The sequence below is a fragment of the Triturus cristatus genome, chromosome 10, assembly GCF_964204655.1.
Source record: "Triturus cristatus chromosome 10, aTriCri1.1, whole genome shotgun sequence".
NCBI lineage: Eukaryota > Metazoa > Chordata > Amphibia > Caudata > Salamandridae > Triturus > Triturus cristatus.
Genome location: NC_140593.1, coordinates 304,230,476 through 304,257,529, shown reverse-complemented (window position 1 = coordinate 304,257,529; position 27,054 = coordinate 304,230,476). Strand labels below are relative to the sequence as shown.

At 44.0% G+C, this 27,054-nt stretch overlaps 1 protein-coding gene across 1 annotated transcript in view; it reads right to left on the bottom strand.

Moving 5' to 3' along the window:
* The window catches only part of ITGA8 (integrin subunit alpha 8), a 652,632-nt gene that overhangs the window by 465,992 nt on the left and 159,586 nt on the right, over positions 1-27,054 (bottom strand). The window contains exons 4-5 of the mRNA XM_085631247.1: positions 24,236-24,359; positions 19,716-19,777 (exon numbers count right to left, since the gene is read on the bottom strand). Of these exons, the coding sequence (XP_085487373.1) occupies positions 19,716-19,777; positions 24,236-24,359 (186 nt within the window). The remainder of the gene's footprint in view (positions 1-19,715; positions 19,778-24,235; positions 24,360-27,054) is intronic.

Below are 27,054 nucleotides of genomic sequence, written 5' to 3'. Positions count from 1 at the left end.
TGGCTGGTAAAATTCCTAGCCTGTGTTTTAGAAAGGCTTCTTTTGATTTCCTGCAATACCCCAGTCCGAAGTAAGCCTGTAATTCAGGCGATTTGTAGGTGCTCAGAATCATCCATGCGTGGCGTCTGTGGGCAAAGGTAGCTTTGTCCTCTATGAAAGAAAGTCTCTTTATATTCTTGTTGACTACACGCTTAAATTGTGCATGCGGGAGAGAGATTTCCCATAGTTTTTTTTAAACCTGTGGTAGCTAGTGACTCCTCTAAATATTTTCTTGCATGTGCAGTGGAGCTGCCACGCAGATCTTCCCAAAGCTGGTGATTCAGTGTGTTTTCAGGTGAATTCTTTATTTTGTACCAGCACTTGATAGATGATCCTCGCCTTGCGAGCAGTTGCTTGGTTAGTCCAAATTCTAACCGGATCTGAGCCTGTGAGGTATATGATGGTAAGGACTCTATACGCTTTTGAAATAGTGGTGTCCAACAGTTTTGCATCTGTACCTCTTAAGGCTTCACTGCCATAAGTAATTGATGAATGAATTTCAACTTGAGCAACACACAGTAGTGGCAGAAGGGTAGGCCTGGTCAGTTTAGTTTTGAGTTGTCTAAGTATTGTTGCAATCAGCATACCTTTCCTTTTGATGGGCTAGTGGATATTCAGAGGGCATTGCCTTCTTTGAAAATATGCATCTACACCAGCATTTTGGGGCAATATTTACAGGAGGGATGGCAGACTGGGAGCATGGAAGTTTAAAGGGGGAGAGTGTCAAGAGAGCAGTTATCAGGGTATGTGCAGCTACAGGGTCCCCAATCTCAGTGCGCAGAGTTCCTCAATCACCCAGGGGTGCTAAACATTTAAGCTGAAGTTCTCAGGGTGTATAGGGTTATTGGTCACTAAAGGCATGTGTGCAGGTTTATTGGTGGATAAAGTCTATGTGGTGCTATACCAACGATCAGTGCACAGGGTGCATGTAACCACCAACATCTCAGGACAAAATGAAAAAGGTGAATAGAGACAGCACTGTTGCAGAGCAGGTCTTTAAGGGCTTCTGAGAGCACTAATCTTTCAGTGTACATATTTTCAGGGTATCCAGGAGCACCAGGTGCTCCAGCCTCAACAGATTTCAGGGTGTACTTGGGCAACAGTGTTTCTTAGAGTGACTTTAAAGGGAACACAGGAGCAGCAGACTCACAGGGTATACGATGTATAAAGTGGACATGCAATGCTGGAAAAACGGAGCAACTGTATACACTTTGTGTGCACTCATATTATTTTATGAATTATTGTTTTTTTTTTGCATGAGTGGGGCCAACAAAAGGGAGACCAATCTTTTGTATTACCTCCTAGTAAAGGCTGATATGCCATTTTGCTATAGCAATTCATACACTAGGGATCAGACCAAGGACCTCTGAATCACGCTTGTATTGAGGTTTCCAAAATCCACCACCTTGACAGAAAATGTGTGGGAATCTGAGTCTGAGTTACACTTGCCAAACGCTACTCCCGGATATATCCTTAAACATAACAAAATGCATTCAAAGTTTGCCAATGGAGATGCATTTGAGATGTCCAACTTTGAAAACATTTTGTTATGTTTTACAACATTGCATTGGCAGCAGCTATCTCAGACCAAATAGAGCATGGAAAGAGCCAATGGCTTTACGGCCAAGATCTATTGAATTTGGCAATGCTTGGTTGATCCCTGTTTTTGTTTTCATATCTTTTATTCTGCCTTGTCTTGCTTACTCTTCTTCTCAGTCAAACTTTGATAATGAAAAATAAGTCTCTGCCCCAAAAGTGAGTGGAAATACACACCACAGGCAAGCACAACATAAGAACTGGTAGTCTCACTAAATTAGGCCTGCCTCCGAGCTAAAGTGAGCATTACCTCGACTAGTGCATTTTCTTAATGGCATAGGCAAGGCTTGTACTGTGTTTCTTCAGAATTTGGGTTCTTTACGTGTTTCTGTGTGAATTTATTTATATCTTCAACTCTCTTTTATTTTAAATGTGTTTTATGTATAAAGTAGGGTTTCTTTGTTCCTTCCTTTTTTACAAACTAGGCACAGTCGCCTGACAATCAACACTTCCAGTCTCCTCCCACAACCCACTACTGTCCTATCAGTACATGTACTAAAAGTGTCGGCTGTTCCCCATAGCACCAGGGCCACTCATGTCATTGACTTTCTTCCCCCACCCCACTTAAGGGTGCAAATGGACTTCCAGGCGCTACTATGTGTCCTTCTGTTGGGGCGTCAGATGTGCTGATCTTTCGTCTGTTGTGTGCCAGTTTTCCTATGAGCTGGAAGTGGTTGACTAGTAGTTCTGGAGCTAATGAAGTGCATCCCTCTCTATTATTGGCCTGGTGTCAGATCAACCTGGACAGTGCATATTAAAAATATATTAAATGTGGCTGCTTTCTAACATTTTAATAAGTGAGCCGATTAACTAATTTTTGTAAAACACATTTTGGATAACTAAATTTCAAAGAGTAAAAACTGAACATTAGATGGGACTACTGTAGTAGTATGCCTTGTTATGAGTGACCTCTCAATTGTGATGTGGCTGTTACTAGTCCTGAGATACACGGTAGCTCACAGAGCTTCTGTCTTTCGCCTGGAGTCTCTCTTGCTGAAGGCTTTATTCAGGTCTAGCCTCCAGGTAAAATGTTAATCGAGGAGAAATGTGAAATAACAGATGGAACTGGATCCAGAAATTCTGCTTCCCCTGGTAATTCCTCATTTCTGAGGGGACACTAGAGTTCACATCAAAATACCAGGTAACTTCGTCTTTAGAGATAGGAATGATCCTGATTGCCAGATCAACGGGCGGAGTTACCAGTTCAAAATCTGATCACTCAGGATGAGGCCTTTAGTCAGGTCAACAGGAGAATATTCAAAATGTTCTTAGTGACGACACATACCGCTTTTCTATTTATCTTGAAAGATATAAACTACTAAAATAAAACAGTTTTTGCGCACTTCATCACTCTTCGATATGGTGCTTCATATCTATATGTATCCAACATTAATTCTGGAGTATTTCAAACATTCTCGGGGAGGTTGTCCCATTTGAATCAATGTCACTCTGGTTAATACAATTCTAAAATTTGCACCCTCCCTGATGCAGTGCACTGTTGTAGGTTGAGACCAGCTATGATTCAAGGAGAGAGAGGGGTCGGTAACAAAGCAGATGCCTGTCCAAGTGGCCAAGTTCTCCTTGATGCACAAGTGAACAAAAGCTGTTAAAATAATCCAACCGCGGGACAGTGTTTGTTGGTAACTAATTGAATGAACATAGACTCTTATTCAGGGCTGGTTTACAGTTCCACAAATGCTCAAACTCAAATTCTGCAAGTGGTACACAAGCTCATTTTGACCTCTCATGTCTCAAATAAAATTCCTTATAGAGTTCCTTTGTACACCCTAAGCTTCCTTCTTTCCAGAAGACTTGGACAATTGTGTTGGAATACTAGTATCGGGTCCTAAGTGTACTGTTACTGATATGTAACTGTCTAATGATGAAGGCCCTTTCCTTTTCAACTGCATTTATACTGTAATGTTTGTTGGGAAAATCCAATAAACAGAACTTGAGTAATACATAGAGTTCCAGGGATTGATATGCTACCCCAACACTGCATGTTACGCCCAATTAAATTCGGGCATTCCCCAAAATTGTTTGAATAAATCCTTACAGTAACATCTCTAAAAATGTTCATTAAAATGTCCTGTGTCTGAATGTGCTCATAAAACATTGATGCACACAATAAAACAAATATCTCAGCAATTAATCTGATGTAGCCAATAACGTCTAACCCTCCTAGAGCACACAAAAAACACTATCAACCTGTTTATATTTAATGAAAACAAACTGTCTAAGCCCAGCATCTTTTAGATTCATTCTGTCACAAGACTGCACTTCTTCTCAGCCCCGGTTGCCTAGGGTTATTTGTGTCACTAAGGGCTTTCTCAAAGAAATGTGACTTAATGAGTTCATCTTGTAAAAGATGTCGTGTGATTTTACATTTTAAAGTAAAACTTTCTATCTTTGTCTCCCAATTAATTGATTTTTAGGGAAATGGAAACTACAAAATATGAATCATGGTTTGAAAACTATTCAATCACCTGCTCCCTTGTGTGACTGATGTAGGAGTGGATATCACCACATTTTTTAATATTAGGGGCCCCTGGTGTACTGTCACTGTCTGTTTCAGGCGCAGCCACAATTGGTTTCACTCAGCACAGACAGGGCCAATGGGCCAATTTACACATTATATGTGCTGTCTCCAGTACAGGTACAAACTCCAGCAGGCACCAGGGACAGCAAAGCAATTAAAGCTGAACCAGTGGTTAACAAGCATTTACAATACAATAGGTCTCGCAATGACATTATTTTGAGCTATTGACATTGTGAATGACATCTTTTTTTTCTTTTTTTTTTCTTTTGTAAAACATAAATAAAAGGCTTTTGCTATTGACTATTAACATTGCAAATGACAATAGCTTTTATTTTTGTTTTTAAAACATAAGTAAAGGGCATTGGAATTTATAATGCCGATAGCTTAAACTTGCGTAACTGCGAGACCTATTGCATTGCAAATGCTTGTTTTAGAGGAGCGCAAGGCAAAATTAGAGGGGTTTGGGGCACCAACATTTTGAATGCATAAAGGCCAAGTGGTTAAGATTATTGATCAAGTGGGGTGAATTCCAACGATCAACTAAGATAAATGAGGAGGTATAGGTTACTGGTGACATTCACAAAAGAGGACCGAGCACCAATCACTCAGATTCCAGGGATGGATTTATGAATGAATGCGTTTTGAATTATGTGAAGTACGTGAATATAGTTTCCGGATTAAAAGTGTTGTGTAACCTGAGGGATTGCTCTGCTGTGAGACTGTAAGGCTGGAGAGGGGACAGGGCCAGGAGATGCCTGCTCCACTGGAGGAAGAGGCTGTGTAACCTGAGGGATAGCTCTGCTGTGAGACTGTAAGGCAGGAGAGGGAACTGGGCTAGGAGCATGCCTGCTCCACTGGAGGAAGAGGCTATGTAACCTGAGGGATAGCTCTGCTGTGAGACTGTAAGACTGGAGGAAGAGGCTGTGTAACCGGAGGGATAGCTCTGCTGTGAGACTGTAAGGCAGGAGAGGGAACTGGGCTAGGAGCATGCCTGCTCCACTGGAGGAAGAGGCTATGTAACCTGAGGGATAGCTCTGCTGTGAGACTGTAAGACTGGAGGAAGAGGCTGTGTAACCTGAGAGATAGCTGTGCTGTGGGAGCCTGTAAAAATTGAGGAAGAGGCTGTGTAACCTGAGGGATAGCTTTGCTGTGTGCGGCTGTAGGACTGGAGAGGCAGCTAGGCCAGGAGCATGCCTGCTCCACTGGAGGAAGAGGCTGTGTAACCTGAGAGATAGCTCTGCTGTGAGACCGTAAGACTGGAGGAAGAGGCTGTGTAACCTGAGAGATAGTTCTGCTGTGAGACCGTAAGACTGGAGGAAGAGGCTATGTAACCTGAGAGATAGCTGTGCTGTGGGAGCCTGTAAGACTGAAGGAAGAGGCTGTGTAACATGAGGGACAGCTCTGCTGTGTGCGGCTGTAGAATTGGAGAGGCAGCTAGGCCAGGAGCATGCCTGCTCCACAGGAGGAAGAGGCTGTGTAACCTGAGAGATAGCTCTGCTGTGAGACTAAGGCAGGAGAGGGGACAGGGCCAGGAGCATGCCTGCTCCACTGGATGAAATGAGGATGAGTAACCTGGGAGGTAGCTCTGCTGTGGGAGCCTGCAAGACTGGAGGAAAGAGGCTGAGTAACATAAGAGATACCTGTGCTGTGGGACCTTGTAATACTGGAGAAAAGCCCGTTCTCTAGTGCGCCTCTCTGGAGCACACTCTCGCACGCACATGTATACTCCCTTCATCCGTACGAGTCCTGGGCTCAGATCGGCCTCGCATCCTGTTAATATTCCACCGGGGAGTGTGGCTGGGCGCCTGAGGCTGCCCAGGGCAGAGGAATGCTGTGATGTCAGGCCGCAGGCAGCTCCTTTTCATGCCAGAGCCTAGGAGGCTGGGGGGCGGGCGGAAACCCGGGATGCCAGGGGGGGTGAGATGCCGCCCTTATCACCGCCTCATCTGAAGGGAGACACCGAAATGAAAGAGCGCCACAGACCTGGAGCACGGGCAGCGCCAAGTCCGGGCGCCCCCAGACCTCAGACCCGACGGTCGCTTGGGGGCTAACACCTAAACCCACCTTTTATGTATGCAAATTTTAAATTGGTGAATGAGGCATAACTTACTAAAATATGGTTGAGAACTTCATATTCCTCCAGAGGGAAGAGAAAACCTTGAATCGCACACTCTCAGTGTCCTGCAACCGGCTTAGAAGGGTCTCGCAGTCTGACTTGAACACTGGGGTGTTGGTGGTCAGGTGCTGTGGCAAATGATAAGTGGAGGTCACTTTTCTTTTCACAGTTTTACCCACAGCCAGGGGCGGCATGTTCTACCACGAAATAAGTAAAACAAGGGGCCAGTTTAAGCCGGAAAGGTGGCGTGCTGTAAATGACTGGAAACATATTGTTTTGCTATATTTTGAAGTGCATGTCAAATTATCGTAACCTCTTAGCACAGAGAGAGGCCAGTGCTGCAGTGCAAGAACTGCGAAGAGCACGTATCACTAGGTCTTTCAGCCACAGCACCTACTTCATAAACATAGCACCCTTTCGAGCACTGCCCACACGCTGCTGCCTCGGCAGAAAAACACAGAGTCTGCCGGGATCCTCTGTCCTCCCCGTGACACCGTGTGCCTCTGCACTCCGTGTCTGCTTCACAGCTGTCGTGAAGACTTCTCTTATCTGCTTGTTTAAATAAACAAGCAGATAAGAAAAGTCTTCACGACAGCAGTGAAGCAGGCAATGATGTCTGGAGGGGCCGTCCAAAAAACGGACAGGGCGGCAACGAAAAACCCTCATTTCCAATGGGAAGCCAGCGTTTACCATAAACACTGATGCTACCCAATGGAAATGAGGGGCGGGGCTTAGAGTTCCTTTTAGAAATGTTTTATATACAATATATCTCGCAGGCTAGAAGCGCATGCGCGCTCCAATGCCAGGCGAGACCTAAAAACCACTGGTCCGCCTTTAATGCCCAATGAAGAGGGAAGAGGGAAGGTGATCCCCCTTCAAGCTGGTACAGTATGTGACTGTACTCATCTACAAAGGGATGACTTAGGGGTCCCTAGAACCCCTGTACCCACACCTAATGGTTATCTTCCGTAGGCACACTGTGCTCCTCTTCATACCAGTTTGCCTCACATGAGCCTGCTTGCCCCTGCGCCCCATCTTTAATAGTGCATGGGCAGGGGTAGTTCCACATTTTCACAGGACCATATGCAAACGGTGTAATAACCCCAGGGGTTTGCATAAGTGCAAGATATGAGCCCGCCCCATCCACAGTACATAAGGAGATACACAAGCATTTGCAGCCACTTCTTTAGTACCAAGGTGCCCAGGGGGTGCAAAAACAGGTTCAAATGCCTGTTGCCCCCCAGAACACTTTCTGAATTGTGACTGCAAAGTGTTCAGGTGTTACAGGTAACATTATATTTGCTTTAGGGGCCAGACACATTTTGATGGCCTCAATTGTAAACTTTTTATAATTAATTCTTTAAAGTTGTGGATCTCTAATTTTCAACCAAGTCCTTTGAACTAGCAGGCTGTGCAGGAAACAAGAGGAAATCTCGCCGTATCCTGGATCCAGCAGCTATTACCGAGCTGGATCCAGGATGGCCCCAGTGGAATACATTGAATTCGTCAAGGTATAATTTGCGAACACTGGCACACATTCAGCAGCACCACCATGTTTTCTGCCTTCCATGCAAGCAGCACCAACATGTTATCTGCTTTTCATGCAAAAGTAACCAACAAGTTGTCTGCTTCCCTTGCAAGATGCACCAACATGCTGTCTGCCTGTTCTCCGTGCAAGCAGAAACTGCACGTTGTCTACTGTCCATTAGAAGCAGTATCCTCCTAGCTACGAGCCTTTTGTAGCCTAACAAGTAAGTGCCAATGCAATGGAAGGAAACAAAGCAAACAGCTTGTTATCACTTCATAAGTGCTTAAGAGAAGCTATGGTTGGAGGCAGATGTTTGCCTTTATTCAATGCCTGTGTCTAAGAGATATGCATGCACTGTAAACTATCAGCTCTATTTGCATAGATAAGTAATGACACAAATAACGAATTAAATACTTGTGGCCTGGTCTATCAAACACAAATTGTCTGTTTGATTCTAAAGATTTTCATCCGCTCTGGGATCACTTATGCAATTGTTTCAAAGAATGTCCCAATGTTTTTATCGATGTTTTATGTATGTATATAATGAAATTGCTGGATTTTATAAATTTATTGACTTTTATGTTGTATTTTTTATGCTTGATGTTATGTGTTGATACATGGATCAAATTTGTGATCTGTCAATAAACTTTGAAACTGTAAAATAGTACTTGCTAATGATTTTTTTTATTTAATAGTTTAACACCACTACTCATCCTAATGTAGGGAGTCGGAAACCTTTGCAACACATACACATATTAAACAGATACAATAAATCATACAAGGGTGTAAATCAATTTACAGGAAATGTTACATAAGACAATGGTGGTTATAAGGTGTAAGAGTCACATAGCATGCATTCTAGTAGGCATTATATGTTAAGAGTACATGGTGAGAAGAAACTCAATGTAAGGATTTAATATGTAACAGTGAATGGGATTGTCTGTACTCATAAGACTCTCTTAATATCCAAATTAACCCTTTTTAGCAAACTCAGTATAACAATAGATTGAGATAAATATAATACTGTTCTAAACCCGTATTGTATAGTTTCTTACCTGTCGGTGTAGTTTTGCAGCTTGAAGACTTTTCTGGATTCACTATGCTGTGCATTATTCCGCCATCTAGTGGTTGGGTCCGGAATTGTAGTCTTTCTTCTTTTTTTTTTCTTTCCCATGTCCTGGTGGACATCGACATACCACCATTTAGTGTCCTTCTGTGACGTCGACGTGCTTCCTCCGGAAGCTCCCACCTTTGGTCGCCATCTTCGGAGTCTTTTTTTTTTTGATTGCCCTTTCTAGTTTCCCCTAATTTATTCCTCCTGAGTCATCTTATTGGCGGAGGCGGGTGGGTTCGCTAGTGAATCCAGAAAAGTCTTCAAGCTGCAAAACTACACCGACAGGTAAGAAACTATACTTTTTGCAGCGTGAATCTTTTCTGGATTCACTATGCTGTGCATATACTTTGTAGGGGTTTGCTAGTCTTGTGGTGGCTGGGTGGAAGATGAACGCTGGTTTGTGAATATATGTTCACATATATATATGACCTTCTTTCCAACTTGTGCTTATTTGTTCATCTGAATGTCCACGCAGTAGTGCTTTGTGAACGTGTGCAAGAATGTCCTGAATAGGTGTGTTTGCTGGCAAAGCCACTGTTGCTCCTTTCTTCCTTGTTGAGTGAGAGTGCGGTGCTCCTTGCAAGGTTTGACCTGACTGATTGTGGCACAACTGTATGACTTGTGCGATCCATCTTGCAATGGTATTCTTTGTGACTGGTCGTCCCAGGAAAATGTTTGCAAATGAAACAAAGAACTGCTTTGTTTTCCTGCATTCCGTTGTTCTCTCAATGTAGTACATGACTGCCCTTCTGGTGTCCTGGGTGTGCAATGCCTTTTCTCCTTGTGTTTTGGGGTTTTGGAAAAAAATTGGTAATTGTATTGTTTTGGTTAATATGGAACTTAGATACCACCATTGGCATAAAATGTGGATCTGTCCTCATGACGATTCTGTCATTATGTATTTGGAAGTAGGGCTCTTGCAATGTTAGAGCCTGCAATTCACTTACTCTACGTAGTGATGTGATTGCCACTACAAACGTTGTCTTTAACGAGAGCATCTGGAAAGTTGTTTTGTGGATTGGCTCAAATGGCGCCTTCATCATTTGTGCGAGTACCACGTCGAGGCTCCATGTGGGTGGTGGCACCCTCTTTGGAGGTGCTATCCTCTTTGCTCCTTCCAGGAATCTCTTGACCACTTGTGATGTGAAGAAACTCCTCACTGTTTCTCCTGTAGCAAATATGTTAAATATTTTAGTACTGTTGATTCCCTTGTAATCTTTCTTGAAAGTTTTTCCTTATGGCACCAAAGTGAGAAACGTTTCCATTTTGCTGTGTAACACTTTCTTGTTGTAGGCCTTCTCGTCTCTCTGAGTACTGCCATTGTGCTCTCTGGTAGTTTGAGGTGAGAACATTTTAAGTCCTCAGGAGCACGCTGCCAGGCTTATGATCTCTGGTTCTGGGTGTAGCACCTTTCCGTTTTGCAAAGTTAGGAGGTCCTTCCTGTTGGGGAACTCGTGCCTTGTGCCTTGCGACATTTCCATTATCTGTGAGAACCAGGTTTGCCTGCCCCACTGTGGTGCTATGAGGATCAGTCTCATGCAGCTGATCCTGCACTTGTTGAGTCCCTTGTACAGCAGTAGTATTGGGGGAAAAGTGTAAGCAAATATCCCTGACAAGTCTATCCATAGCAAATTCCCTAGGGACTGTGCGCATGGTTGTCTGGATGCGAAGTGTTGGCATTTTGCATTTTGGGGTGTTGCAAATAGGTCGATTTGCGGAGTCCCCCACCTTTAGAAAATGTTCTGAATTTCTGATTGATTAATCTCCCATTTGTGGGATGCTGATGTTTGTCTGCTCAGTCTGTCTGCTTCTACATAGTCATTTCCTGGAAGATGAATTGCTAGTAAGTCTATGTTCCTTGGGATTGCCCATCTCCATAGCTCTTAGGCTAGGGTTGACAGTGTTAATGATTGTGTTCCTCCTTGGTTGTTGATGTAAAACACTGTGGTTGTATTGTCTGTTTGAATCAACAACCTATTTCCGTAAAGCTCCTTCTGAAATGCTTTTCAGGCTTGGAACACTGTTTTTAATTCCAGGAAGTGCGTTTGGTTGATTACGAATATGAGTTGGTTACTGTGTCTGTTGTTCATGAGGATGTGCAAGTAAGATCTTTAGATCTATAGTTGCCATGTAGTCCCCTACCTGTATCTGAGGTATTACTTCTTGTAAGGATGAAATTTTGAGTTTTTATAAACTTGTTTAGGAACCTTAAGTCTAGAATAGGTCTTAATGTTCTGTCCACCTTTTGTATGAGGAAGTACGTTGAATACACCTCGTTCCTATCCTTGTTAGGCACCCTCTCTATGGCCCCTTTGTGAAGAAGTTCTTGTGCTTCTTCGAGCAAATAAGACAGTTCTCTTTTTGAATGAACCTTATTCTTTGGTTTCCTGCATGGCGGTTGTCTTGCCCGTTCTATGCAGTATCGGTATCGTGTTATGTTTAATATCCATTTGTCGGATGTAATCCTCTTCCACTCCTGGAAGAAGGTTCCTATTCTGCCTCCCACTGGTGTTGTATGTTGGAGGTATTCCTTGTTGTTTGGGACCTGATGTTTTTGTATGTCTATTTGTTGTTGCTCCCTCTGAGATCTTTTTAGAGTGTGCGCCAAGGTTGTAGTGCAGTCAGTTGGAGGTGGGTTGTGTCTCCCTCTTTGTTGCTGGCCTCTTCCTCGAGTGCACCCTCGAAAGGATTGCCTCCCTTGTTGGTATTGTCAACCTTGTTGTTGTTGACCCTGTTGCTGACCCTGGTTCCCTCTTCGGTAACCTTGTTGAAAGGTTTGGTGTGAGGCTACTGGCTGGTGGTTACCTCTGCCAGTTGGTTTCCAAGATGGTGTCCCCCTACGCATACCTCTGAATTGTAGTGCCCCCATGGACCTTGCAGTTTCATTGTCTTTCTTCAGCTGAGTTAGCTTGTCGTACACAGCTGTTCCGAACAGTTGTTCTCCATTGAACGGGGTGAACCCTAAGATTCGTAGCCAGGCGTGTCTTCTCTCCGTAACCCTGATCATCATTTGCCTACTTGCTGTCTCTGTAGCATCTAGGGCTGATTTTAAACATGTATTGGCCATGTTTTTCCCCTTTTCCACCAAGTGGCTTGCCCTTCTCTGGAACTGGTCTGGTAGATTCTTGGGCAGTTCGCCTACCTCCTCTCAGTGCTGGTATGCATGCCTATTGATCAATGCGTTTGAGTTGGCTATGCGCTACTGAATAGCGGCACTTCATTCCATCTTCCTTCCTGTGAGATCCATTCTTTTGCTCTCCTTGTCTGGTGGTGGGCCCATGTTAGTGCGTAAATTAGCCCTCTTTCTGGCTGTGAAAGCTATTATTGAGTCAGCAGGCACTAAACCTCTGATGTACATTGGGTCCTTGGAGGAGTGCTTGTATTTCTTCTCGCCCCTTGGTGTTACTGCCTTGCATGTGGCACGTTCCTTAAAGGCTTCCTTTCCCTGATCCGGCACACTTGGGAGCAGGGGCAGGAATTGGCTTCTTGTTTGTGTGGGCAGCAAGGTTTCTAAGAGAAGGCAGGACTGTGGCTTTTCCTCCTCTAGCTGTTCTCCATAGGTGTCAGCAGTCTTCTTTATTACCTGATTGTACATCCCGATGTAGTCAGGGGGTGAGGGCCTTGAAGGGTATGTATCTACCCCTTTTTCTGGTGAGTCTGCATCAAGATCTTGCCACTGCATTACTTGTGTCTCCGAGGCCGTCGAACTGTGATAGGTTTGGTCCTCTTCTTCTCCCTCGGCTTCGAAGTGGTATTTTTCTTCCTCCTCTTTGTCAGTCAGTTCTGGGGTTGTAGGGACCTGTAGTTCCTCGAGGTCTCTTTCGGGCAGTGTGAAGTTTTTTGGCGGGATCTTGAATTGCTTCATAGTCTCGTCAAAGTCTCTCTTGCGCTGCAAGATACTTGCCATTTCGACTTCGAGTCCCTTCTTTTTCTTCTCACGCTCTGATGCTTGTGCTTCCGCGTCAACATTTACGGGATTTCTCTTTGCGCTTGTCGACACTGAAGTTGAAGCTTGCTCCACCCTCTCCTCCTTCGACATCGAGGAGTCTTTCTCGTGACTGCTCTTCGACGACTTTGTCTTATCAAGGGTTTTCGCCGTCTGGGAGTCCTTGTCAAAGGAACCGATGGACTGTTTGTCCGTGGATGAGTTCGCGGTCGCCAAATATTTCGACGTCGGTGCTGTTTTTGAGGACTTAAACAGTCACTCTTTCGGAGCTCAGTTGGGGTCGCTGTCTCTCTTGCCTCCTTTGGAGTTCTTTTTCCGGCATCGACGACTCGGACGTGTGCGTCCTCCTCGCCCTCAGGCCCTTCGGCAACATTGACCTCTTCCTCGCTGGAGAGGCCCAGGTCTTGAAGCGATGGTGGTGGTCCTTGACCCTGCATGTTGTAATTCGCTCTTCTTTGCCTTTCCCTCACCCTCAAGGTCTTCTGGGTGAACGCCGAGCACGCGTTGCAATCTTCGGAGCGGTGGTCAAGCGGCAGGCAAAGGTTGCAGACTGGGTGCTGGTCCTTCTGTGCATACTTGTGGTGGCAATTGTCGCAGAACTCGAATGGTGTCTTGTCCATTACAGTGCCCAGGGAGCCCCCTGTGTGCGCATTCTCTGTTGGACGTCGAGGTTTCGGTGTTTTTTCCCTCTTTGCGTCCAGGTTCACCACCTCGAAGGCCGGTGTGTCGATAAGTTGTTCTTCTAGTTGATTTTCATGGATTCTGCTCTCTAAAGTTCTGGAGTTCCTTCCGTCTCGATTCAGACCCAACGGCGGAAAAGAAGAATCTGAAGATGCCGACCAAAGGTGGGAGCTTCCGAAGGAAGCACGCCGACGTCACAGAAGGAAACCAAATGATGGTATGTTGACCCCCACCAGGCCACGGAAAAAGAAAAAAAAAAAAGAAGAAATACTGCAATTTCGGACCCAACCACTAGATGACGGGATAAGGGACAGCATAGTGAAGCCAGAAAAGATTCATGCTGCGAAACTTTAAGTTTTTATGCAGTTCCTTGATGCCTGCCCATAGCTCATTGTGCTAAAATAGGATTGCAAGTTATGTACTGTAATTAGCAAACTGATTATCATGTCAATAGCAGTAACCCACTTACCTTACCTACAGAACATACAAATCTCTGATCTGCATGTTACACGATGGGTTTTGCAGAAGGCACATTAACCTTCTAAGTTACTTTATGAGGCAGAATTGTGACTAGACAAAACACAGATTTCTCCAGAACGTGTAATAACTACCAAAGTCATGTTACAATTAATAACTATCCCTGAAGATTGCTGGGCATGTAAAGATCTGTCCAGAAGTTGCCGTACCCTGTAAGATATGTAAATGAGGCCTCTTTGTGGCCAATTAAGAAAGCCAGAACAGATTTACTTATACATTTGTCCTTGCTGCTATTATCTTTTCAGCAGAGTTTAAATAAATGCGAATTGATTGTCCGACTCCGCTTTTCATGACTCTGCTCCTCGTGACTCACCTTGACCCCCAATTTATAGGTTTCTGAAGTCAATTTTTTCCTTTTCTTGCACTGACAACAAATGCTAACTTGTGATCATGAAAAGTGAAAACATTGGTACTCTCTGATTTTGAAGAGATATTGCAAAGGGCAAGGCAAATCTACATGCATGCTATAGTATCTCGGTGCGGACACCATGAGACAAAGCATAGATACCAGACATTCTTTTATTAACCGAAACCTGGCTCTCACATGAGTCCACCCCCGATATCTTGGCCACTCTCCCCAATAACTACTATATCCTTCAGGCGAATCGACCAGCTGGGAAAATTGGTGGAGGGGTAGCCGACATAATACGACAGGAATTGAAATTCACCACACTCACTATGCTAGACATTACCTTGGTGTACAATCTAGTTAATAAATTGGACTCAGCTCTGGTACCCCTAATTTATGTACTGCTATATAGGCTCCCTCAGAATATGCCCCTTTTCACCCAAATGTTAGGTGAGCAGTTGGCCCATCTAATAATCAACCATGCTAAAATGTTGCTGATCGGCGATTTTAACTATTGGGCCAACGATGTGACGGGTGGACCACACTCTGCAGATTTGACCGATCTACTTAGTGGGTTGAACTGTACTCAACATGCAAAATCCCCCACACACATCAAAGGACAAACACTAGACCAAATTTGGACATCTAATCTTACAGTGCCCTCACTGACAGTGTCCCCTTGCACATGGTCTGATCACTATCTAATAAAGTTTGTGGTCAACAATACAACTACAGACAAACCCCCAGTTAAAGGAGGGCTCATGGCAAGGGATTAGAACAGCATTGACATTAATGCTTTTTGAAGCTCACTGGCGAACACAGTTCTCATTAATCAGCTATCCGTTAACCTAAGCAAGGAAAACATCACAGCTTGGTTAACAGCAGCCAGCAATGAACATGCCCCCCTCAGGACGATAAAAACAGCCAGTTGTCATAAGGCCCAGAAATGGTTCTCAGAAGATTTAAAAACTCAAAAACTGGCCCTGCGCCAAACTGAAAGGAAATGCAGACAGAATTACTCCCCTGATAATAAAGAGATTTATTTAATCGACAGTCATTATTTTTTTTTAAACAAACTTTATTGCAAGTTTATTACAACAAGACAAAATACATTACAACGATTACAGCAGGATGCGTCGTACTTGAACAATCCGCTCTCTCCAGGGCCCCTGTCAAGTCCCCCTGATCAAATTCCGGTAAATCGATCCCCCTCTACCATCTCCACCATAAGACAGGGTCTTTCCTAGAACTCTCCATGTTTCTATCCCGTCCGGTACCTGTGATATCAAGGCCCCGGGAGGAGCACCCCTCCCCCTAACCCAAAACCCCCCTGCTGCTCCGCCAGCCCTCCCCTACGGCAACAGTGTCAGGTTAGGCACGGCCTATAATCCCAGCCAGAGCATCCGGGTCACCAGTGTCCTATTAGGCCTCGCTGCAATCCTCCTCATTAAATAACAAATTAACTAAACCCCCACTGCCCACTCCCAGCCCCTCCAACTCCCCCCCCACTGCCAGACATGTCGCTCCCTCCACTATCTTCCAGTATCACTGATGAGCCCATCTGATTGGTCCACTGGTAACGTGCTGCCAGGGGGCGAATGAACAGATGTAGCCACTCAAAACCCTCTATCCCCCAACCCCGCCGCCCGCTCGGGGAGGGCTGATCAACCATGCATGTGCCCTAGTGGAATCGTGAGGGAGATCAGTCCGGGTCAGCAACCGATGCCTTAAGCAGGTCCACCAACGCCACCCACGCTCTGGCTGCAATCAGCATTTTATCATTATCAGCTCTCTGGGCCATTTGGAGCCTGAGAGTCCCCTCGCAGTCAGCCCACTTTGTAAATTCTCGCAACCAACGCGCAGTGTTAGGCGCCGTGGTCGCTTTCCAGTGACTGGTGATTTCTCGTTTAGCTAGAACTAGTCCCAAGTCAATAAATGTACTAGTCACCTTGTTACGGGCAGTGTGGGGAAACCAGTGAAGTAAGCAAAAACCCGGGGTCTGTTCAATGTTTCTATCTGTCGTGTCACCCAAGGTAGTCGTTACCTCCCCCCAATACTCGTGCAATGACGGACACTCCCAAAACATATGCAAAAACTCAGCATTTTCTGATTTGCAGCGGGGGCAGGCGGTGCGGGATCCAAAAAATGTGTTAATTTTGTGCCGGGTGAGGTATGCCCTATGGAAGACATAATACTATATCAGCTGAAATCTCGCATTTCTAGAGCATTTCCACGCCCGCTCCATTAGATCCTCCCACGGTCTCTCCTCAATGGGCATCCCAAGGTCCGCCTCCCATTTGGTTCGCAGCTTCTCCAAGGGGGACCTAAGCTCCTGAGTAAGGCTTAATCGACAGTCATATTCACAATTGTGAATGAGCTGTCCAATCCTGATAGAGTCACAATAAAACCCATTCCTTCCCAGGTGCTTTGCAACTCCTTGAACACCTTTATGATCGACAAAGTCACTTTGATTATAGCCAGCATTCCTGCCAGAAATGCCTATGAGGCATTACCAACTGCACTGAGAAACCCCTGCTCCCTTCCTCAATTCCCGGCAATCAGTAGAGAAGCTCTTCTGGAACTTTTGACCAAAGTCACATCTGGATCCCCTACTGATAGCTGTCCACCTTGTATTTTAAAATACGTTTTTACTGTACATCCTGAGCCTGCTCTTTCTCTTCTGACTGAGTCATTAACACAGGGCTGTGTCCCTAGCACCTTCAAAAAAGCTGTCATAGTTCACCTATTAAAAGAAATGGGGGCAGACCCCCTGATCCCAATTAACTACTGCCCTATATCCTTGTTTCCCTTGCTGGCCAAGGTATTGGTATCCTACGTGGCAAACTGCCTCTGCTCATTCATCGAACAGTCTCATTACCTTGATCCCCACCAAACAGGGTTCCGACCCTCTCATTCAACTGAGATAGTAATACTGACTGTGTTGGACAAACTACGGAAGGCTGCCGATAAGGGCACCCATCAGGCTCTGGTGCTATTGAACCTATCTGCATATATAAAGGACAAGGGCACCCAAATAAGATCGGTCAGGGACCTTGGGAACTGGGAACTAATTTGTTGCAAGAGACAGGGGTCCCTGAAAAGTAAAAGAGTATCTATGCAATGAATATAGCCTCAATCAGTGCTATATTTATGCCAATATCCAGCCGGACAGAGACACTTTTAATATATACATTAATTCGACATTGGTACATAAAATGCAAGTCAAATGGCAGTGGGATACAAGCCTGTATCCGAGGACCTACATATCAGACAAACAGTAAAGTACAGAAAGGCTCAGGCAGTTCATGGTTGTTTCATTCAGTCAATACATAATGGCAAAACAACTAATATACAAGAGGTCACCTTCACACAAATTATTTTTTTACAAGAAATACTGTGTGTAAGGCTGACAAATGTGTCGACAGCGTTTCGATCCTTATCAAGAGGATATCGGATCATCATCAGGACTAACAAGTAAAGTGCCTGTAAACAATTGCCTAAGATTACACTATAAAGAGTGCAACATGGATACAAAAAGTAAAATGAGGAGGGGGGAGGGGGGAGGGGGGAAAGAAGAAAACCATATTTATGGAATTAGTTGACGAATTTGAAATTAAAAAGAACAATACAGTGTGACTGAATAAAATAAAACAGAGATAGGCGTCAGATACGCGTGTACTAAAAAGGAACGACGGAACGTGAAAATTCCAGGGTGATAAGAAATGCGAGATGCAGATGAATACTCAGCGCGATGGCCATGCATTAATAAATAAATAGCTGTCCGGATGGACTGAGAATAAGCCAAATGAAGGGTGAAACGGTGTTCGGTCGAGGGGGTGGTTGTGAATGCGAGAGGCAGACACAGAGTGAGTGCGAAATTCGTGCAGTGATGATCCGTGACTGTCCGGGAAGATCAGGCGTGAATGGTAATGGTGTATAAGTGGTGGGTGGGGAGGCATGAGTGAACGGAATTGTTACCTCTGACGGCGCGATATTCGTGTGCTAAGCAGGAAACTTCACAATAATGGAAGGGGGGCATTTAACCTGGGGATGAAAGGAGTGCTGGATTAGAGACGGGGGGCGCAAGAGCGAGAGGACGGGGGAGAAACTCGCTAAAGCTTACCCAATCGGGTACAAAGCATCGCGAGATCAGAGAATTGGCGGAAGGGATGTCGTATCGGAACCTGCGGGGAAAAGAGCGGGAATGAGAGGGGAGAAGGGAAAAATGGTGGAGGAGTTGAACGTGTGAGTCCATGAGTCTTACCTTAATAAGGGGATTCATAAATGATCCAAAATCGCGGTGGGGGCACAAGTCTGCAAAAAACGAATAAGTCAGGGCCTGGGAAGAGAGGTGTAATGCGCGGAGGCTAGGGAAAGTGTCTGGCGGTCGGCGATGGCGCTTACCTCAGGAGAGTGCCTCCGGAGATGGAAGGAGTGGTTTCCGTCAGCAAAGATCAGGGGGAGTGTGATGGAAATAGACGTGGTATTTGATGGGGCGTCATGTGATCGTTAGTCTGGGGTCACGTGACCGGGTGGGTGGAGAGATGCGTGCAAGGAGAGAATGGTTACTGACTACAGCGGCCATCTTGGAGTGGTGTTGAGAAACAGTGAGCCCGATGAGGCAGCGGGCAGAGAGGGGAGCGCTCCTATGCAGTGAGGAAATAGAAAGATAGAGACCTGATCATATTTAGAAAATGCTACTAAAATGAGAGAGGCAAATAACAATATAGCAATTAGGAGACACTGAAGGAGAGTGTTGAATCCATTAGAGATCTTCATCATACAGTAGCATGCAATAGATGAGAACGTTGCAATGCCTGAAAATTTCAAGAGTGGCACAATGGGCGTTTAAACAGTGTTGGTGCAACAATGTGAGTCCATGAGTCTCCGCTGCAAAACGCCCAATGCCCCTCTTGTTGAACATTTTGAAATTTCTGGTCACACTGAAGATGACATACGTTGGACAGTAATACGCATGGTTAAAGTGCCACCGAGGGGAGTTGACCTCTCACAACTGCTCAACAAAGAGGAATTGAAATGGATCCTCAAAACGGGCAGTATCCACACGGGGTTAAACCGCCTTGAAGATTGGACAACATTGCTGTAATCATATTGTTGCACCAACACTGTTTAAATGCCCATTGTGCCAATAGCTATAGTTTACATGTTTGTGGTTTTAATGAACTTAGCTATTTTATGTAAGGGCATTGGTCCCATTGTAATGCATTAGTGGATCTCAATAGTAATGTGTAGTATAGGTAAAATCTCACCTTATTAAAATCTACGCTGAAGCCTGCTTGGCAGAATCCTTGGCCCTCAGGGTCTGGTTTGGCTGGAAAGAGAACAGAACATGGAGCAGTGAGGGATGAATTTGCAAGCACAGAAGTAATACAAAAACTGGTCCCTTTAATATCTGTCTATAAATAGTAATGGTCACTGGTGAGGTTATGCAGTACTCTGTACACTTGAGTTAGCTTCCTGTTTTATGAACGACATGATTTCTTATTTCGCTCAGAACTGTCTCGCTTCTTTTTGGAGAATTACTATTACATTAACATTAGGATGCTTGAAAATGAGGAACACATTTAAAGAGATGAATTATTTACTTCGTGTTAAGTGAACAGAAATGTAAACTGAAACATTTGTATCAATAATGTAAAGCATGTTCCAGTACATAAAGTTTGCATTTTAAATTACTATATGTTGTAGCATGTTTTATTATGGATGCGTTTTAAAAGCTAACCTCAAATTGAGGACTCATTTGTACTTTGTCTCACACACACAGTAAAGAAAAAATGAATATGTTAGGGGCCGGCTACTACTGATGTGTATATTTCATCTTTGCTATTTTTAGTGTTCAGACAGTACATCATTCAATCAAATCCCCCTGGTTTCTGGGAATGTCATGTAGCCATCACGACTTAACGCACATTAAAAAAATGATTTCCTTGAATCTTTTTCTCTGTCCCACTAAAAAAAACAACGGAAATGAAATATCCCTTGCGCTAATACATGATTATAATAACATAGCAACGGCACCAGATAGGGGCTTTACAAATTAGAGATAAAAAGCCTTGTTAAAGGAAATAGGTCTGGTGTTGGCTACCATCCTATTGGCTTTGTCAATGCTTGTCATTGTTTTTGTAAAACTTTTTTATGAGGAGCTGCTGAATCCTTGCAAATAGAAAACAAAATAAACATTGTCTAAGAGCAAAAATATGTTTTGAGCCCCAGAAAGCCCACTTTGCCTGCCCTGTGCCTAGTGCTGAAGGGAACTATTTTGTGGGTGGATGTGCACAATGTGAAAGAGCATAATGCTGTCACTCTCAGTAAACTTAACCATTAGCTGACGTGGGCTGACTTATTGCTCCATGCTGTATGTTGTGGTCGGAGGCAGACAAATATGAATGCACAATAAAAGACCTATGGATGTAGCGGACTGGCTGAAAGTCCTTTAAGTGAATATATTATATATAATTTTAGTAAAATCATAAAGCCTTGGCTGATGTCAGACCTAACTAAATAAAAATTCCAGAGGAGCTAATTATGCTTCAATAGGCCTAGGTCTTTGTGACAAGATCCAGTGTTCCAGAATGCCTCTCTATGCCAGCACATCCTCAACTTATCGAAGTCTACTTGGGACTGTACAAGAAAAGAGAACATACCATCCCAGGGGGTTTACCACAAGCGGTCGTACGTGGAGTTTTAGCTAGTTTTAAGGACACTGCCACCTGAACAAAATTATTACAACTTTTCACTAAGTAAACTGTTACAGCACCATAGTAAGTGTTAGTAACAGGAATGGCAGTGGCGGAACAGGTAAGAGCAGAGGGGTGGTATGGCGGGGGGGTAAAGTCGACAGATGACGAGATAAGTAAAATTAAATAAAAAATAAACAAGACCACTTACCTTGCGCTCGCCGCATCGCCGAATCGGTGAGCGCAAGGCAAGTGGTTTTATTTATTTATTTAATTAATTTTACTTATCCCATCGTCTGTCGACTTCCCCTACCCCCACACCGCCCACCCGCCTCCTCACCACTCCTACCCGTGCCAGCCGCCACTGAGGAATGGCACTTGTGATAAATGAGTTTGTTTGTCCTACATATGGTCTAAATACAAAGGTTTTTACCACATCACTACAGAACTAACCCTGGCCTTCACTGCCTGGTTCTTCATAGTACAGCATTATTTTCTAGCACAGTGAACTGATAGGCTCTGTCACGCTGTCACACACATACGGCTGGCCCTCCAAGCACATATATGGCCTGAAATGTTTTAATAACTTTGAAAGAATAATACAACATTATTTGACCACCTGAATCTTTACTTCACCTATGCCTTGTTTATTACCTACTAACTACTATCAGATTGTAGTCTGATGAATGTTCGCCGAGCAAACCCACCGAAGCACATAAATCAGGGATTCGATTCAAATTCATTCATTCAGAAGAGCAGCAGACAAAGCAGCCTGCAGAACCAATGCTGAAACCTGGTGCTACCAGAAAGAGGCAGCAGGAGAACCGTGTGCTTACAGAAGAGGAGAGCTGCAGCCTCAAGCAGTGGTTTTGTTTACTTCTACCTTAATGTTCCAGATAACAAAGACAATGCTAAATACGGCCTTTCATGCCGCAGATACGAAAACACAAGGAAACATGCACTGGCCTTCCGGAAATGACGGAATCTTAAGAGAAGGATGAGGCTAAGGGCACTGAAAGATGAGAGTCCACTTATGTCTAGTCTTTCATAACGAATAAAAAAAGTAGCCATAGGTAGCTACACTTGAGTGCTATCTGAAACATAAATGGTGTTTCACCATGGGGTCTGTTTACCTATCTGCTGACCTTTCTCTGGCAATTGGTATGTCTACAATCCATCCATCCCTCCGCCCTCGCACCCACCCATCCACCCACCCAAACTACCCATCAATCCATCCATCCATTCATCCATCTATCCATCCAGAAGTTCTATCCATATCTTATACATGTTTCTTTTCTGCATGCTGTAAAAACTCTATTGCAGAGTGTAAGTATTTTACACTAAAAATAATGGGGTAGATATTTGCAACGGCAGACATCAGTAGCCCCATCAGAAGACATGGCGAGGAGACATGATATCAATAGGCTGCTCTAACACAATAAAGGAAATTACCTCAGCAAGCCTGCTGCTACATTTGCACCACAACTGGTTAAACGTTTGTTAATCCTCTTCCACTTGTCGAAACGTTTCTTACCAGTTTATGATTTTTACCACACACACATACAATTGCAAGTGTCTGACTGTTATTACAGATGTGCAAAATGGCTGCTTTTTCAAGTCTCACCAATGTCAGCATGCAAAGAAAGGTTCAGAAACATCTCAGTTACATGAATCTGAAAACCTTCATTTGTTAAATCATTAACAGCCCCAATTCTGTTCTATTTCATTGATGCCAGTATCAGCTTCACAATGCATATCCTACGCAAGATCAAGACCCCAAAAATCAATCGTGCCTGCTGGGGAGGGTGACACCATGCAGAGCAGAAACTGACTTCAGAGCAAATGTCCTGGTTCGGGTCTTATCTCTCCTTGACGGCTGCAAGGTTTCCTAGACACCTGCATGGCTCCTCTGAAGTGTTCTTCATGCATTGGTCTGCCTCATCAAAGCTCTACAGACATTTTACAGGATAACACCTACCCTGGGAGAAATCAACTGTCCCCTCTGCCCACCTGTTCCTCCTTCAAGACCAGCTGAACCATCTACAGTACTGTCAAAGGCAACATCGTGTAGTACCTTAAGACTAAGGTCAAGACATCCGAAGGAGGAGACATACCGCAGCAAAATAGTCAAGCTGAAATTCAGAAGAAGCAGAGAGGAAAAGACCAGATGCCTAGCCTGCTCCCAGAATAGATCCGCACCAAGCCTTATCCCGCTATGCTTGTTGGGTGTGGAACGCAATCCTACTCGAAATACCAGGAGTGGCCCGTGCAGGTAAGAGCGGTGGGGCCAGGTGGGGTGGCTCGACAGATGACGAAGAGGGATAATTAATTATTTATTTAAATTCCCCTCGTCGTCTGTCAAGTCCCCTCCACCTGGCCCCACTGCTCTTACCTGCATGGGCCGTTTCCAGGAGTGACCCGTGCAGGTAAGAGTGGTGAGGCTGGGTGGGGGGACTCGAGAGATGATGACAATTTTCCCTCGTCGTCGTCTGTGAAGTCCCCCCACCACCCGGCCCTACAGCTCTTACCTGCACGGGCCGCTCCTGTGAAATACACCAAGCACCCTCCATCTTCTGCCTCAGAAATTAGCTCAAACCCTTACTCTTGACCCAGAAACCTTGCAGTGTAACCTTCCAGCTACAGATTGCTTCAGAAAAGGGCATCCACTGCTGCAACCGAGTCCTCACCCCTGTTCGGCCAACATTCACAAAGTAGGTGTCTCCTCAGACCCTGGTATCTGGAGAGTGGTGTAAAAAGCAAGTGCGGTTGGAATCGCTTTGTGGAATGATTCAAGAGCAGCGGCATGGAGGTGTAGCGCAAGACAGGCATGTACCATAGACCTCAATGGGAGCCTTAACAGCTGCAAAATAGGTCAACAAAAGCATCTGCTTTTCGACAACCTATTGATAGTTAGAGTCACTGGAAGTAGGCTAACATAGGATGATGATGATGGGGTGCATGAAATAGCTGTAGAACAGTGTAATTATGTTCCATATTTCATACACCATCTATGTGCCTTATATTATAAGTACATCACTACAAAAAGAAATTACATCTCAACATGCGCCAAGAAACTTAAAAAAACAACTTACTGTTGCGACAAGGCGAGTATTCAGCATAAGCACTGAAATTCTGAATTGCAATGTAACATGTCCCAACAGGGTCTTTTTCCTGAGTAGCCTTCAGGGTCCTCCAGTGATACAATGGAGCACAAGCCTGTGGACAGAGAAATAACATTGTAAGTCAATCCAGTTCTAAATGTATGGGCTGGCTCCATTAATCAGCATGTCACCCTGCTAGCAGACCGGGGGCTGTCAGTGACCTGGCCTGCCTCACTCCTGGCACTCCTGGGAGAAAGGCAATAAAACATGTGCATACCTTTTCCCCATCCCTTTGTACCCGCAGGAAGCACTGCACTGTATGTCTCTATCTGGGCCTGTACAAGGACAGCTTGAGACTGCAAGGGGTGGAAGAAAATCTAAACACAAACATCCTTGAGTGATCTAAGGGTTCCGGTTCACCAGATCGGGGCGTTGCAGTGTCAAGCCTTTGTGGGGTCAAACCCATGTGTCTTGGGAAGGGAGATGGGCATATGGTGGGCAGCAGCGAGAGTCTGAAGTCCTGGGGCTGAGCTGGCTTCATGAATAGGGTGGAAGGAGTAATGGCCTCAACATTCCAGTGCTCGTGAAATAATTCGAGGATTTTCAATAAAATAACTATGGCACGATGCACAAATTACAAGAATAAAGTTATCTGCGCCATCCTACGTCACCCGTCTAAAAGGCAGCTTGAGGCATTTAGTGGCTATTGAAATGTAAACAAAAATGAAACCATCGGAAATTATTTTGTTTGTTGGTGCCCTGTTTATCCAATTATTTTTTTCTTCGGCAGATGGGTTACAACTCTCCTTATTTTATGGCACGATTCACAAAAGAAAATAAAAAATGAGAAATCAAGTCAGTAAAGATTTTCTCCTACGATCTGTATAGATTGATTTTAAGGGTGTTCAGTAAAACCCCCAGATGCATGCGTGCAAATCGACTCATTCCATACATTTCACTGCTCGTTTCACTTCTTCCACATGGGCGGCAGACACTCACCAGAAACAGAAATTTGCGCCACCAAATTAACCTTAAATATTTTTTTTTATGGCTAGGACAATGTTATGTCTCCAGGAGATTTCCTTTTTTTTTTTTTTGTTTTTTGTTTTATTTGAACAAGAAAGTAGTTGGACAACAATTGCACATTCATAATACATGGCATCATCAATATTGCACATAATGAGCAAAGATAATATTTATCTCATTACTAGCATGACCTATACTATATTGTAACCATAATACAACCTGACAAAGTAAATATTAAGCGTGCGTACAAAGCTTGCTCAGTATCTAAATTATATCCAAATTACATTTAGTACTAGCAGCAATCCTAACTCCTACCCTAAAAGATATAAAATAGCATTCCGTGCTTACATAGAAAAAGACGAAAGCTATTTAAAGTGCATAGCGCAAATAGCAGCAGTTCGTAATTAAAGTGCCACACAGAGCTAACGTTAAAGCCTTATATAAAGTGCTTAATATTTAGGCTTTACATAAAACAGCCTGGGAGTATCATAGCTCTAGCATTTCGTGAATAAAGAAGCAGAGAACTATTTAAAGTGCATAGTGCAAATAGCAGCAGTTCTTGGATAAAGTGCTGTACAAAGGCTATTTAAAGTGCCTAGTACAGAAAAGCAGATATTCTTAAATAAAATGCATGATATTTAAGCTCTACTTTAATCGGCTTGCTCCTCTCCTATCTCAAGCATAATACCAATGTACATAATCTGTCCCACATTATTAGAATATAGGAGGGTAGGGGACTCTGTAGTACCTTGCCTTTATAATCCTTCTCCTTCCCTCTTATCCTGATCGAAATACTCCTGCCAGATAGCTCTAAATCTTTTGGTTGCTCCTACCCGTCTCGCCTACGTCTCCTCAAACCTGAAAGTTCTGTACATTTTGTTAAGCCAGTGGTCCATCATAGGTTGCCTATTTGTTTTCCAATTTTGTAGGACGAGTGATCTTGCAACAGCTATAGAGATTAATATGAAATACTGCTGATGTTTAGTTAACCCTTTCACCTCCCCCAAGGTGCCAAATAAAACCAACATAACAGATGGTTGAATTCTCAAAGACAGAAATGAGGAAATCTTGGCAAAAACCTCATCCCAAAAAAGTCGTAACTTATTGCATTCATAGAAAATATGCACCCATCCTCCCTCATCCTGAATATCACATCTAAAACATCGGTTTGGGTTTGTTGGAAACATCTTATGCAATTTCAGGGGGGTATAATAGGCAAGCCATCTAGATAAAAAAAAATAATTCTCTTGTAATTAGTCCCTCTAAGTGCTTTTTTTGCCAACTCATTGAGTTGTTGCCATTCCCTTATATTGAACTTACAACCGGTCTCTGAATAAAGTTTTTGAAGTTTTATTGTCAGAATCTCTTCTGAATGGGCCGGTAATAGCCGGTACCAGTATCCTACCCCACCATTTTATTCGCCATTTGCCTGGCGAATTGCTCTGCCACCATATTCATTGTTACATAGTTGATTTTAAGAAAGTTAACTAACTGATAGAAACTCAGAGAGAGGGCTGTTGTTAAAGAATTAGCTTGTAGTCGGACTGTTTCCGAAGTTATTAAGGTCTCGTGATTAAAAAAATCCCCAAGCCGACTAAAGCCTAATTCTTGCCACTGTTGATAAAGGCCTCTAGATAATATAAGACCACCTACTGCACAAACCTCAATAGGGGAAAAAGCATGGAATGTTGAAATATCTTGTAATTTAAAATAGTGCTGCATTCTTTCTACTAATGTTAATATCACTTTATATCTGGTCCTTTTGGGCAATTTTGCCAGCCGTA